The 15829-nt window shown below is 39.1% G+C and overlaps 1 protein-coding gene across 2 annotated transcripts in view; it reads right to left on the bottom strand.

Moving 5' to 3' along the window:
• ttll5 (tubulin tyrosine ligase-like family, member 5) overlaps positions 1-15829 on the bottom strand; it is a 311958-nt gene that overhangs the window by 82432 nt on the left and 213697 nt on the right. For both annotated transcript variants that reach the window (XM_039741240.1, XM_039741241.1), the window contains one exon: positions 18-210. In XM_039741240.1, coding sequence (XP_039597174.1) covers positions 18-210 — 193 coding nt within the window. The remainder of the gene's footprint in view (positions 1-17; positions 211-15829) is intronic.

Below are 15829 nucleotides of genomic sequence, written 5' to 3'. Positions count from 1 at the left end.
ATTGAAAATCCCTTTACCTGGTGCCTTGCTCTGCTAAGATCCAGCAATTGTCTGGACTGCAGTTTCTGTTGCTGAAGTTGTTGTATTGCAAACTGAAGTTGGTAACAGCCAGAAGCAGGGTGGTATCTTTGCTGTGGTGTAACTCCAGGGACAATGCTACAGGAATTATTAGGATCTCCATCCAATGTGCAATTTCTTTCTTTAACAGCTCTGTGAGGAGGCAGTCACAACAGATGAAAAGCTAAGTCATGAATAACACACAGTGTAGATGTAGAAATCCTGCAAATACAGTATATTCACTGAAATCTGATCTGTAATAGGTTAGCCTACATTAAAACAATATATAGCATACTTGGAAAAATTTAATTTTGGGGAAGTCATACCCATTTTTTGTAAGACACAATGAAACGGATTTTGAAGTGTATATCTAAAAGGCTAAATCAATATTTCTATTTCAATAAATTCATAAAATTGGACAAACAATACTTTATTTCAATGAAATGGATTGCAAAACAGGCTTAAAATGAATGGCTCATGTAGCCTCAAAAAGGATGGCATTTGATTTATACTGATTGCTAAAAAAAATTGTAATATTCTTTATGAGATTAATGCTGTTATTTACACATTGTGACATACTTTCCTGTTTCCATCATGTTCTGTATAACAACATACATATAACACTATTTATATCAACAAAGACAAAGCCTTTACCAAGTGCATAAAGCACGTGTAGACACAGGACTGGCACACTACCAGACACTACCACACTACTACATGACCCCTCCACCATCTATTTAAGAACAAAGACCTGGTATACAATTTAAAGGTCATGACAGAATCCAAATTATTTCTCTTTAAAGTGACAAAGGTCCTTTTTCACTTTAATCAGACCGAGTTTCCTTTCTAGTACCCTGGAACTTTATTTTTAAAGGTGCTTCTTCAGAGACTAGACTCAAAACGCATTCACTGACTTTAATGTTTTCCTTCTTCATCCCAGAAATGGAAAAATTATGTTGACTGGCAGCTCTAAATTGAAAAAGTATATGTGATTTTGGGTGTGTGCATAAGAATACCTCTGAAGATAAGAACAAAAATTTGACAAAAGAAAGGAGACCATTCAGCCAAACAAGCTTAATGTATAGTTAATAGCTAAGCTGTCCCAATATACCATCCAGATACTTCTTAATGGTTGCCAAGGTTTCTGCTTCAACTACATGTCTTGGTAGTATGTTCCAGATTCCCACAACTCTTTGTGAAAAGAAGTGCTTCCCAGCTTCAGTCTTAAATTCAATTCCCTTTAATTTGTACTGGTCTCCTCCAGTATGTGATTCACTGTTAAGCTAAAATAATTCTGCTCAATCTACTTTATCCATGCCTTTGAGGATTTGAAGCACCTGGATTAGGTTCCCAGGTAGTCTCCTCTGCCTTAGATTAAACAGTTTAAAATCTTTAAGTCTGTCACAGTACAACATGTCATTCAGTCGGGCTGCTCTCCTCTGCACAGTCCAAGTGCTGTTATTTCTTTCTTGTAGTGTGGTCACCAGAGCTGCACAAAATATTCCAGATATGGCCTTAAAAGTGCATTATATAGTCACTCAATTTAGAATCAAAAGTTTTTATGATATAACCTACCATTGTATTTGTCTTTTAATTGCTTTTGCACATTGCATAAATAATGAAAACGTTGTGTCTACATAAAACCCTAAATCCTTTTCTGAGGTTGCCTCCTGTAGGACAGTGTCTTCCCTTGCAATGCAGTTGTGTCCTGCTCAGGGTTGGATTCAGAATTTATTCCCTGGACTATTAAAATGTGAATAATATGGCACTGCTTACTGTGCATGAGTGCTACATGGTGGTTTAATGAAACCTGTGCATCCCAACAGATGCCATTAAAAGTTAAATAAGGTCTTTCCTTAACCTCTGCCTAAAATGTGTATGCTGTTGTCAAAACTGGTTGATCAGTAATGGATCACTGCTTTATTACTCTACATTTGTTACACTCAGAAAATAAAATATATTAAAAATATATATAGTATGTATAAAATACAAATGGGAAATGTGTCAAGTGACCAAGGAAAATCGTGACATGATGCTTAAGCAGTCACCACACACATTTCAGACAGAGCCACTTCATTTGTTCTGCTCAGCAAATCATCAGAGAGATTGTGCTCTCACACCCCAGTACCTTGGGGATTGCTTCAGAAAGACATGGTGAGGACATGTACACAGGTTGACAGAACAGAAAATAGCCTCAAGAGGTGATGGTTAGTACCCACTTTCTAACAATCCGATGTTCATCACTAAGGAAAAATAGAGATTGTTGTGGGATGCATCAAATTAAAATAAAAAAATAAAGCTCACCAGTAAAACCCGGGGTCGTAAGTACAGGTTTGGAGAGCAGCACATTCCTCATATCATGGAAAGCCACTACTACTGATGATGGTCCACAAATTTCTAAATTACCCAGGCAAACAAATTTGGACCATCAAATGCTGAAATGTGAAGGGAATCCCATGCAGTCCTAGACAATCCTCAACTAGACATTCCATGCCTGATTGTCAGATAAAGTGCAGTGACTTTTGCTTGTTCAAGCAATGCATGACATCAGATGTTACACACGTGGACAAAGTTGTTGGTACCCTTCAGTCAATGAAAGAAAAACTCAAAATGGTCACAGAAATAACTTTAATCTGACAAAAGTAATAATAAATAAAAAATTCTATGAAATTTAACCAATGAAAGTCAGACACTGATTTTCAACCATGCTTCAACAGAATTATTTAAAAAAATAAACTCATGAAACCAGGCCTGGACAAAAATGATGGTACCCCTAGAAAAGACTGAAAATAATGTGACCAAAGGGACATGTTAATCCAAGATGTGTCCACTAATTAGCATCACAGGTGTCTACAATCTTGTAATCAGTCAGTGGACCTATATATAGGGCTCCAGGTAGTCACTGTGTTGTTTGGTGACATGGTGTGTACCACACTCAACATGGACCAGAGGAAGCGAAGGAAAGAGTTGTCTCAGGAGATTAGAAAGAAAATTATAGACAAGCATGTTAAAGGTAAAGGCTATAAGACCATCTCGAAGCAGCTTGATGTTCCTGTGACTACAGTTGCACGTATTATTCAGAAATTTAAGATCCATGGGACTGTAGCCAACCTCCCTGGACGTGGCCGCAGGAGGAAAACTGATGACAAATCAAAGAGACGGATAATACAAATGGTAACAAAAGAGCCCAGAAAAACTTCTAAAGAGATCCAAGGTGAACTTCAAGCTCAAGGAACATCAGTGTCAGATCGCACCATCCGTCGTTGTTTGAGCCAAAGTGGACTTCATGGGAGACGACCAAGGAGGACACCATTGTTGAAAACAAATCATAAAAAAGCCAGACTGGAATTTGCCAAACTACATGTGGACAAGCCACAAAGATTCTGGGAGAATGTCCTATGGACAGATGAGACAAAAATTGAACTTTTTGCCAAGGCACATCAGCTCTATGTTCACAGACGGAAAAATGAAGCATATCAAGAAAAGAACACTGTCCCTTCTGTGAAACATGGAGGAGGCTCTGTTATGTTCTGGGGCTGCTTTGCTGCATCTGGCACAGGGTGTCTTGAATCTGTGCAGGGTACAATGAAATCTCAAGACTATCAAGGGATTCTAGAGAGAAATGTGCTGGCCAGTGTCAGAAAGCTTGGTCTCAGTCGCAGGTCATGGGTCTTGCAACAGGACAATGACCCAAAACACACAGCTAAAAACACCCAAGAATGGCTAAGAGGAAAACATTGGACTATTCTAAAGTGGCCTTCTATGAGCCCTGACCTCAATCCTATTGAGCATCTTTGGAAAGAGCTGAAACATGCCGTCTGGAAAAGGCACCCTTCAAACCTGAGACAACTGGAGCAGTTTGCTCATGAGGAGTGGGCCAAAATACCTGCTGAGAAGTGCAGAAGTCTCATTGACAGTTACAGGAATCGTTTGATTGCAGTGATTGCCTCAAAAGGTTATGCAACAAAATATTAAGTTAGGGGTACCATCATTTTTGTCCAGGCCTGTTTCATGAGTTTATTTTTTTAAATAATTCTGTTGAAGCATGGTTGAAAATCAATGTCCGACTTTCATTGGTTAAATTTCATAGAATTTTTATTTATTATTACTTTTGTCAGATTAAAGTTATTTCTGTGACCATTTTGAGTTTTTCTTTCTTTGACTGAAGGGTACCAATTTAGGAAATCAATACAGAGTAGAACACAATTATCTGGAATGTACCAAGACCACCATACTATATCATTTATTATTATTATTAATTTACTATTTAATTCCTTGAAAACTTCTAGTTTTAACATTTCCTTAACCTTCTTTTCACTTGTGGAGTGCAATGATTCACTAATCCTGCATGAATGAACACCTACTATTACTTTTCTTCACTTAAGTCTAACTGGGTCTTTCTTTTGATGTTACCTTATATCAAGACCCTTCCCCACTATGACTTACCTCATATTAGTGCGACTACTAATAAGTGAATTTACTTGTTTAAAAGGAGATGTTTACATCTTATTTATTTTAAATGGAAGCTATGACTGCTCTTCTAAAGTCACAGTCAGTACTACATGTTGTTGCCAATATCAGTTCTTTAGGATGACAGCAAACCTTTCCTTTTAAATCTCATGTAATTCTGTAACAACCACAGTACTGCTTTGTGCATTTCAGTTGATTGCAGAACTTCATACCTAAAAGAGCTGATAACTAAACTAATAATCAGACAATTTCTGAACCAGTGTCACAAAGTTTGTTTTGAAGACTAGCTTCCCACTCTTCATTTTATCATATTTAGAAGCTCTTCAGATTTCAGAATCAAATGCTTAAAAATCATCTTATTTCAACAAGATGTAGTACTGAATAAAATAAGAAAAGGGCATACACCTAATAAAAAAAACAGTGATAATTTTCTCACTGGATAATCAGGAAACACAGAACACATCTTCCTGCTGTTGTTCCTGTTGTTTATTACCTTGTACAATTCTTACACCAATTAGGAAGTGAATGGCATTTCTTGAACAGTTAATATTTACAAACAAATGCCCATTTGCGTGTACACATCTTTCAGTACCTTTCCCATTTGCAAAGGGTTTACCTTCAGAAACCGGATAGCATAATCTAGCACCAGTAGAATGCACTGATAGACACCTTTTTACTAGGCGAGCAGACTTATCAATCTTGGTGTGTCAAATGAAACTTTAATGACTGTCACTGGAAACAAATGGATTACTGTGGTAATGTGAATAAACGACTTGACATTTGAGACAAGTTTTTAAAAACTCTATTCTTTATTAATCCAAAAAACTGCTTAAATATCTGCTCGTCATTATACTTCGACATGGCAGTAGTAATTACTTGTCTTAAAAGACTTAAAGCTGTTTAGTATGTGGTGGATCTTTTTCTTCCCCACAGTTGCTTCCAAATGTTTATCCATATGCATAGGAATAAACTTTCTAGAATAGAAAGTATATTCTGATCCGCCTACATATTTGTTTCTAATCTCATTTCAACCCTCAATGACTGACAGATGGCCAGACTGCCACATGTGATTGGCCCTTTCCATCCCTATTACAAAAAAATTGGAAACGTGTATCTGGAGCAGTTTTTGGAAAAAATTTTGGTCACAAGTGTACTCATTCTCTGTCTCACTTCTTCTTATCCACTGATAGGGCAATTCTGTGTAAAAACCAAACTTGTTACAAAACGTTTCAAAATCAAATTCTTCATAAAAAATAACTAACTTATTGTTTTTTAAAAAAAGACAACACAAAGTTAAAGAAAAAAAAAAAAAACTACTGACACTGTCCCAAACTGCATAGGGTTAAGTCTCTTTCTTTCTAGTGAATCTACTTTACATTTGTCTGTTAGGAACTAGAGCCACAGGCATCAATTACTTCTCCCATTCTACCTGCCTGCCTTCCTTCAACTATAACTACATACTGGCCCTTGAACCTTGCGAGCATATTGAGCCCATTTGCAACTGGATGTGAACTTGTCAATGGGCAACACACATCCTTTGAGGTCACAGAATTGTCCAGTATCCCCTATCACTTTCTCCCAAGGACTCCCTTTTGGTGGTCCTTAGACTTCTGGATGCCCATAGCTGACTAATATGTTCCTGGTTCCCTTGATGGCACAAATACCACGTGCCACCTACATCCTACTGTAAGATTCCAATTGTTCCAGGTAGGGGTCCACTGTTGCCCACCAATGGTTTGGAGTAACTCTCCACATGTTAAACTCATTCCCTGATAACGTCTCTGGTGTAATACTGCACTTGGAGTAACAGAGTAACTATAAAACTCATTACTCTTCTGCCAGATGAACCAACCTTTAGCAGCAGTCAAAAGAACCTTCTTTACTTTTACTTTATGTTTTGCTTGGTAAACCTAAAAAGTGTAATGCCTCCTAATGTCTGCTTGCCCACACAGAGTTAAATGTGGGAAACATCTTTAACAAAATGCAGACCATACTAGACCTACTTAAAGATTTCTTCACATCTTCAAATACTTCTACGCCTTGCAGGCTGCTATCCTGTCACAATGTAGTTGTCTATACGTAAAGCAATCATATATGTGCTATATTTAGTCAATTATTAATATGCCTCAGGTCTCTGAACATAATTTTATTAACCTCCTCTCAGGCTGCCAATGTGAAGTTATTCATCCCAGAATCTATAGGTGTGGTAATTTCATAACTGCCAATGCAAACAGATATTAACTTTTTACAACAGTTTAAAACACCAGTACAGCATAATTTTACTTTTCCTACTCCTAATTCCATTATTTATTACAAAAGGAGAAAAGAAAATCGAATATGGGTTGCCCACAGCATAAACAGTACTGAAGCAGTACATTCTAACTGCTACTGTTGGCTTTTGTGAATGGAGTTACTCAGGGTCATCGACTGTGTGATTGTGACAAAGTACAAGCAAATTGCAGGAAGACTAGTGAAGACCTGGAAGGAAATAAACTATTTCTGTGGTGGCCAACTTAGAACTTCTCTACAAGAAACAGATGTTTACTTTCTTGAAGTTTCAGATTTGAGTCTTTATAGGCTTTCATGATCACGTGTGAGCATGTTTAGAACTATATCTCTGTTGCATTTAGCAATTGCATCTTGTATGTTGGAAGGTTCCCCCCCTAGATAACAGCATTTGATATGTGGCATTCAATTTAAGAAAGTTGATTGTTTCTGTTTATTTCCCAAGCTCAGAATTGTCAGCCATATACCATTCTGAAGAGACTTTCTGGTTGTAGTTAATTGCCGGAATACATATTGAGGTGTCTTCGTTCCACTTTAGATTTGGCATTACACTGAAAGACTTACATGAACACATAGATGAAACCTTGCTGGTGTGGGAAAAGTAGTCCTATTTGAGGATGCACTTGGAGTGGATATCCTTGCATACAGTTAATCTCTGCAAAAAAGTTACCAAGCCATTTTAAGTAAAACGTGAGGCTAAGTAGTGCTCAATTAAGTGAAGGACAGACACAAAAGATCAGGCAACTATAATGCACTGCACTCATACACCAAAATAATTTTTTTTTCCCCTCAGTAGACCTAAAAATAGAGAGTTTAACGAAAGTTTTCCATGTGTGAAGTTTCAAATAGCTAATTAAACTTGAATCCTACTCAGATCCAGTATCCTTAGTTACTGCCACCAAAAACACCAGTGGCGACTGAGCTGGGGACTTTAGAAACACAAGAGGAAAATCTGCTTCTGGTTTCAAGGGAGAGTCTTTTACTGAAAATCAAATGTTTCATTCCACTGAAGCCTCACTGGATACATCCTGCTCAATCTACTGTTTTGTGCATGCTTTTAGTTTATACTAGTATTGCTTGAAGTGTTGAGGAGAGAAATCAAGCAAATATCATTTCAAAGAGACACACAGTATTTTTACTTTTTTTGTTTCTTAAACTTAAATTTTAACTAATATATTTAACATTCATATATTAAACATCATAATTTGTCTGCAAAATGCAAACCTTAATGAAGAGTTCTGCACTACTTAACGAGAAAAGCCATACATTTATTGAATACCTTAAAAGATTTTCTCTATATCGCAAAGAAGGCTGGTACTGGTCTGCAGCACATTTCATAACACTGCTCTGATATCAGCTCTTTACAATGTAGACAACTATTCTGAAGCAAACATTTTGTTTAATTCACTTAATATATTTTACTAGCCGAAGTCTGCCGTAGCATATGGCGGTGTAAGAATAGGAAAAGAAAACTGTGAGAAAGGAATTCAAAGTGGCTTAGGAAACCAACGTCACAGTATAACGAAAATAGCAAGGAGTGAAACCAATGCCAATGGTTGAGAGTACCTTTCTGTAGCAGGCTACGGAAAACAGACATGTATAGATAGACGCCGCGTTAATTGTGCGGCCCAGTCGACACGATACGTCAGCGTGTCTGCCCTATTGCAAGTGGTAAAAGTACCATTTAAACTAATACAGGTAGACGTGGAAACCGGGTTTTCTGATGAAAAGACAATAACGTTTTAAACAGTATCGTTTACATACAACAGATTTTGGCGAATCGTTTATATGCATTTATTTGCATCCATTTATACACTAAATGCGTGTGTATCCCATGGTCTCAGAGTTGGTGGGCTAGGCTCTCTGTCTTACGTGCGCTCTTTGTCTTGCCCTTAGTTAGAGTTGGTGGGCGGGGCTCTGTAAGTTGGCGATCGTGGCTCTCTGTCTTGCGTGCGGTGTAAAGTCAACGTGGCTCAGAGGTGCTTGTGGACTTTTGCACAGACGAAAGTGACTGAGGCTGAGTTTGGTGAGTTGTTGCGTACCTCGAGAGCGACGCTGGACTCGGGAGGACGGTTACATTTGGCATGTGTGGCTCTCTCGTGTGTATCCCATGATGCGGTAGGAGGGTTAGAGTTGGTGGGCGGGCCTCTGTCAAGCGTATCCCATGGTCTTAGAGTTGGCGGTCGGGGCTCTGTCTTGCTTGCGCTCACTGCCTTGCGTGCCCTCAGTGAATTATACAGTACTAGCAAAATACCCGCGCTTCGCAGCGGAGAAGTAGTGTGTTAAAGAAGTAATGAAGAAGAAAAGGAAAGATTTTAATAATAATGTAACATGATTGACAATGTAATTGTGTTGTCATTGTCATGAGTGTTGCTGGCATATATACACACACACATATATATATATATATATATATATATATATATATATATATATATATATATATATATATATATATATATATATATATATATATATATATATGTGTGTATATATATGTATATATATATATATAAACATACTAGCAAAATACCCGCGCTTTGCAGCGGCGAAGTACTGCATTAAAATTTTAAAACTGAGGGAAAATATGCCAATAATTATTTGTTAAGGATCTCTTTGTATACCATGTTGTCAGTTTGGCCCTCCGGTTGTAACATGACCAAGCTGTGCGCTGACCTTACTCTTGAGCATACAACTTACAGTTGGCCAAGTGAACAGTAATCTTGTCCCAAATCTCACAGCTTGGATTGCTGCTGTCATAATCAGTTTTAGTTTCATGGTTTGTTTCAATTATGACAGTATTTGCAGGATTTGTTGCATTGAAGTGACATTCGGCATCTGTCAAGCGTTGTAAGCACACAACCGGTTTCAGCGATAAAATCACATCCAGCTTTTGAGAGTTTAAACATTTATAAACATCAAAGTGTCCACTACTGAAATCGTCACCTGTGAATAAAAGATGTTTAAGAGGCATTGGCGGTTGTCGAAAGGTGTAAAATATTTGGCCATTTCGGTACACTTGAAAGCGACAACCGAACAATTCAGCGGCAGCCATCAACTCACATGCAGAACCATAGGTGAAGGGCTTAAGCATTTCACTCTTATAGTGCTCCTGTGTAGTATAATTATCTCCTGTACCGTCATCAGTCCACACCTTGAACCTGTCCCAGTCATTCAATACATAAGACACAGTGTTCCTCCGGATATCAAGAGTGAGCCTGATATGGCCGTGCAATATGTAACAAAGAGAATGGAAAAGGTAGGTGGTATCTCCGGGCATGGAAACCACTCGGTAAGTGATAGTTCTTTGATCGATAATGATCATCTCGATAGACATGGTAATGGGGGTTGGAATGATAAAGGAAATGGGTACCTGAGCAATGTAAAGTAAGTGTAAAATACCTATACAATAACTATAATTGTAATAAACAATAAAACAGCGGAGAAGCCGTGGATTAAACAAAAAGGCTGTAGTTATCAGTAGGGAGACATGAATCCCGTGGCGAAGCAAGGAAGGGAATGTAGAGACTGGAGCGACGGATGGCCTTATATAGGCAGGCATCCAACAACGTGGGAGGTGTTGGGATGGGGGACCTAACACCGCCTCACACGGTGACTGAGCTGCAGGCTATGGACGTATATATGTACGTAAGTAGGATTCAGTTAGCGTTGGGAACCCGTGTACCAAATTTCTTGAAGATGGGCCCATAAGTAACAAAGACTGTTGAAAAGTTCAATATGGCGGCCAACAGTGGCATCATACCACCGAAATAAGTACGTACATTGGTTTCAGTTAGTGCAGGGAAGCCGCCTATCAAATTTCGAGAAGATGGGGCCATAAATAAGTTCAACATGGCGGACGTTGTTGACCGTTACGCGTAGAATTTCGAAATGAAACCTGCTTAATTGGTGTAAGTAAGCTGTAAGGAATGGGCCTGCCAAATTTCAGCCTTCTACCTACATGGGAAGTTGGAGAATTAGTGACGTTGGAAAGTTCAATATTGCGGCAGACAGTGGTGTCATACCAACGAAATAAGTACGGACATCGGTTTCCGTTAAAAGTTCAATATGGCGGACGACAGTGGTGTCATACCATCGAAATAAGTAAGTACATCGGTTTCGGTTATCGCAGGGAAGCCGCCTACCAAATTTCGTGAAGATGGGGCCATAAATAAGAAAGTTCAACATGGCGGACGTTGTCGACCGTTATGACCGTTACGTGTAGAATTTCGAAATGAAACCTGCTTAACTTTTGCAAGTAAGCTGTAAGGAATAAGCCTGCCAAATTTGAACTTTCTACCTACATGGGAAGTTGGAGAATTAGTGATGAGTCAGTGAGTCAGTCAGTCAGGGCTTTGTCTTTTATTATTATACAGTAGATATGTAGATAATGATACAATGTGCACATAACAAATTTTGTAAATGGCAAGAAGACCATTTAGCATATCAGACTTATTTATTATGTTGTTACCCAATTTTGCCTTGGAAATTTTATAAGACAATGGGCCTCAGTTAGACTGCCGTCAATTAATCAGGTGTATCAGAAGCACAAGTAACTAAATAAGTAATTTTCTGTACAAAATATTTGTAGTGATTAAGGTTTTGGACCCAACACGTCAAAGTCTGAGGTTGAGGGTTTAAATCTTGCTACTGGGACTGTGTGACCATAAAGCAAGTCAATTCACTTTCCTGTGCTTCAAGTGAAAAAACAAAAGAAACATAACCAATTGTATCTCAAATGTTGCAAGTTACATTGGATAAAATTGTTAGTCAAACAAGAAATATTATTATTATTATTAGGTCACTGGAGCTGCTTACTATTGAGTATACTAAATGCAATGCACAAGAGTAAAATACTGCCACATTAGATCAATTTCTTGGCTTTTGTTGATGGTCACTGCAAGACACAATTTGACAGAAAAGGTTATTCCTTATGATTGAAATGCGTAATTGGTAGGAATAATTTAAAATTTGAGTATACCGTATATCTTCCAATAATAGCCCCGGCGTTTATTCAAAAAATTATTCGGACGACCCGGCATTTTCTACCAGACGGTTGTGGCGAGTGCCCTCTTCTACGCGGTGGTGTGCTGGGGTGGCAGCATAAAGATGAAAGACGCCAACTTTTCTGCTTTCTGTATCTTGTGCATTGCATTCAGGTCTTTCAGGTTATCCTGATGTTTTGTCTCATAGTGCCATCTTAGATTAAATTCTGTAATTACAGCCACATTAGCTCCACAAATGAGACACACGGGTTTACCAGCAATGTCAGTAAACATATGCTCAGCCTCCCATCGGTTTTTAAAGGCTCTATGTTCAAAATCACCTTTTCTCTTCTGCATCGTGTGGGCTAGCTTTGCAATAACTTGCAGCATCATAAGCTAGACTTGATTAACGCGGTAAGTGTTCAGCAAGGCAGCTGAAGCGCTGCATTATGGGATCTGTAGTTTATTGTGTTACCAGCACTTCATCTCCCCGGGCCATTAATAACAATAATACAGTATATAAAATGATCTCGCGGGCTGGATTTAATTACACGCCAGGCCGGATGTGGCCCGTGGGCCTTGAGTTTGACACATATGGACTAAATAGAACTTGAAAAGATATATTTTTTCGAATGTGATCGCGCAATTCAGATCGAGTTGACGCGCACTACAGTACATCGAGCCCGCGTGCTATTGTGGTCTTGCCTGCGTGCCTCAATAAGTTACCCTCCCCTTGCTCTTACTTTTTTACTGTTCATCTAATGAATACCTGTACACTGAGTATGGCTTTACCAAAACAATCATTGATCGCGAATAAAGTATCCATTATTCATAAAGCTTCAATTGGTGATCCGTCTTTCTGCGTTAACCACATATTTTTTCATACGTCTCAAACCAAGGGGATGCGATGGTAAAATGAATAAAAATGCGTGCGTACATACTCAGTGCATTCCCTCTCGGGAATCGAACGGACGTCCGCGCTATAGGCGAAGCCTCAACTATTGCGCCATGGCGTGTGGTTTATCTATTTGAGCGTAGCAGTGTAATTCGGTTTTTGTTCAGCACTCGTTGGAACTGTTGCTTTTTGTCTGCACACTGCGTCAGATCATGTGAGCCGCCGAATATGGTTTTATATGTCACTCGCTCACTTCTAATTGTTTCGCTGCGTTCTTAATTATATAATGCATGATTTCTTAAGCGCTTTTTGGAGCTCTTCCTGGTTTTCTACTTACTGCGTAATTACGTGGGAGGCGTGATGATGTCACACAAAACTCCGCCCCCCACGGCTTTTGAGCTCAACTCCATTACAGTAAATGGAGAAAAATAGCTTCTAGTTATGACCATTATGCGTAGAATTTCGAAATGAAACCTGCCCAACTTTTGTAAGGAAGCTGTAAGGAATGAGCCTGCCAAATTTCAGCCTTCTACCTGCACGGCAAGTTGGATAATTAGTGACGAGTCAGTCAGTCAGTCAGTCAGTCAGTGAGGGCTTTGCCTTTTATTAGTATAGATATATACAGGGGAACTTCTGTCAATGCTTGATTTCCTTGTACATCGATTACATTGATGCACACATCAGAGCTACAAAAATGTAACAGTCTGAAGAAAGCGCGTTGCTACGACTGATTGGAGGAAAATTTCATTTCAAAAGACTACCCGACAGAAGCCTTGATAAAAGCGTGGTTTTGTCCAAATATACTGTATATATGTGTGTATATGTATATATATTGTGTGTGTGTGTATATATATATATGACAGCAACACTCATGACAGTGACAATGTTAAATCCAAACCTACATGGCCCTGTGTGAAAAAGTAATTGCCCCCTTGTTAAAAAATAACCTAACTGTGGTGTATCACACCTGAGTTCAATTTCCGTAGCCACCCCCAGGCCTGACTACTGCCACACCTGTTTCAATCAAGAAATCACTTAAATAGGAGCTGCCTGACACAGAGAAGTAGACCAAAAGCACCTCAAAAGCTAGACATCATGCCAAGATCCAAAGAAATTCAGGAACAAATGAGAACAGAAGTAATTGAGATCTATCAGTCTGGTAAAGGTTATAAAGCCATTTCTAAAGCTTTGGGACTCCAGAGAACCACAGTGAGAGCCATTATCCACAAATGGCAAAAACATGGAACAGTGGTGAACCTTCCCAGGAGTGGCCGGCCGACCAAAATTACCCCAAGAGCGCAGAGAAGACTCATCCGAGAGGTCACAAAAGACCCCAGGACAACGTCTAAAGAACTGCAGGCCTCACTTGCCTCAATTAAGGTCAGTGTTCACGACTCCACCATAAGAAAGAGACTGGGCAAAAATGGCCTGCATGGCAGATTTCCAAGACGCCAACCACTGTTAAGCAAACAGAACATTAGGGCTCGTCTCAATTTTGCTAAGAAACATCTCAATGATTGCCAAGACTTTTGGGAAAATACCTTGTGGACTGCTGAGACAAAAGTTGAACTTTTTGGAAGGCAAATGTCCCGTTACATCTGGCGTAAAAGGAACACAGCATTTCAGAAAAGAACATCATACCAACAGTAAAATATGGTGGTGGGAGTGTGATGGTCTGGGGTTGTTTTGCTGCTTCAGGACCTGGAAGACTTGCTGTGATAGATGGAACCATGAATTCTACTGTCTACCAAAAAATCCTGAAGGAGAATGTCCGGCCATCTGTTCGTCAACTCAAGCTGAAGCGATCTTGGGTGCTGCAACAGGACAATGACCCAAAACACACCAGCAAATCCACCTTTGAATGGCTGAAGAAAAACAAAATGAAGACTTTGGAGTGGCCTAGTCAAAGTCCTGACCTGAATCCAATTGAGATGCTATGGCATGACCTTAAAAAGGCAGTTCATGCTAGAAAACCCTCAAATAAAGCTGAATTACAACAATTCTACAAAGATGAGTGGGCCAAAATTCCTCCAGAGCGCTGTAAAAGACTTATTGCAAGTTATCACAAACGCTTGATTGCAGTTATTGCTGCTAAGGGTGGCCCAACCAGTTATTAGGTTCAGGGGGCAATTACTTTTTCACATAGGGCCATGTAGGTTTGGTTTTTTCTCCCTAAATAATAAAAACCATCATTTAAAAACTGCATTTTGTGTTTACTTGTGTTATATTTGACTAATGGTTAAATGTGTTTGATGATCAGAAACATTTTGTGTGACAAACATGCAAAAGAATAAGAAATCAGGAAGGGGGCAAATAGTTTTTCACACCACTGTATCTATCTATCTACCATAGTCCCTCCAGCGTGTCCTGGGTCTTCCCCGGGGCCTCCTCCCGGTTGTACGTGCCCGGAACACCTCACCAGGGAGGCATCCAGGAGGCATCCTGATCAGATGCCTGAGCCACCTCATCTGACTCCTCTCTCAAACTGAAGCAGCACTTATCTATTATACGGTGCCTTTCACATTAAATCAATTTCTCAATTATATATCTATCTAAATATCATATAGTGCCTTTCACATCTATCTACTATACAATGCCTTTCATATCTATCTATTTATCTATGTATCTTGTCATTCTATATGCTCTCTTGGTCCTCATCATAGTGCCAATGCAAATCTTGGCCTGTCCATTAACAGACCCATAGGACAAATCTAGGATAAAATGTATTATACCTTTTCCACCATTCTGATCAATCTGATGCCAGCATTCCCATTTTTACTATGCTCCAAAGCTTCAGTCCGTCACATCCACAGTCCTCTTATTCTTCCCTTAAGTTGCCCTATGGATGGGGAAAAGAACAAGTGCACCTGCCACCCAAATTTTATACAACAGTTTCGAAATAGCCAAATCCCCTGCCAAATCGCCAAGTTCCCCATTCTGCCAAAACCCATAACCATAATGTCTGCACCCCCCACTTCCATTATCTTCCAATAACGTGTACTGTCTGTCCTTTAACACGCCAAGAGCATAAGTCCAATGCACATTTTATTCTTCTCTGCTAATATAGTACCCAGCCCTTGGCCATTTCCACTGTATTCCATAAATCCACATCATACAATCACTAGTCCTCTGATTT

The sequence above is a fragment of the Polypterus senegalus genome, chromosome 18, assembly GCF_016835505.1.
Source record: "Polypterus senegalus isolate Bchr_013 chromosome 18, ASM1683550v1, whole genome shotgun sequence".
NCBI classification, from domain to species: Eukaryota; Metazoa; Chordata; class Cladistia; order Polypteriformes; family Polypteridae; genus Polypterus; species Polypterus senegalus.
Note: the sequence above shows the minus strand (reverse complement) of the source record. Positions and strands in the feature narration are given on the sequence as shown.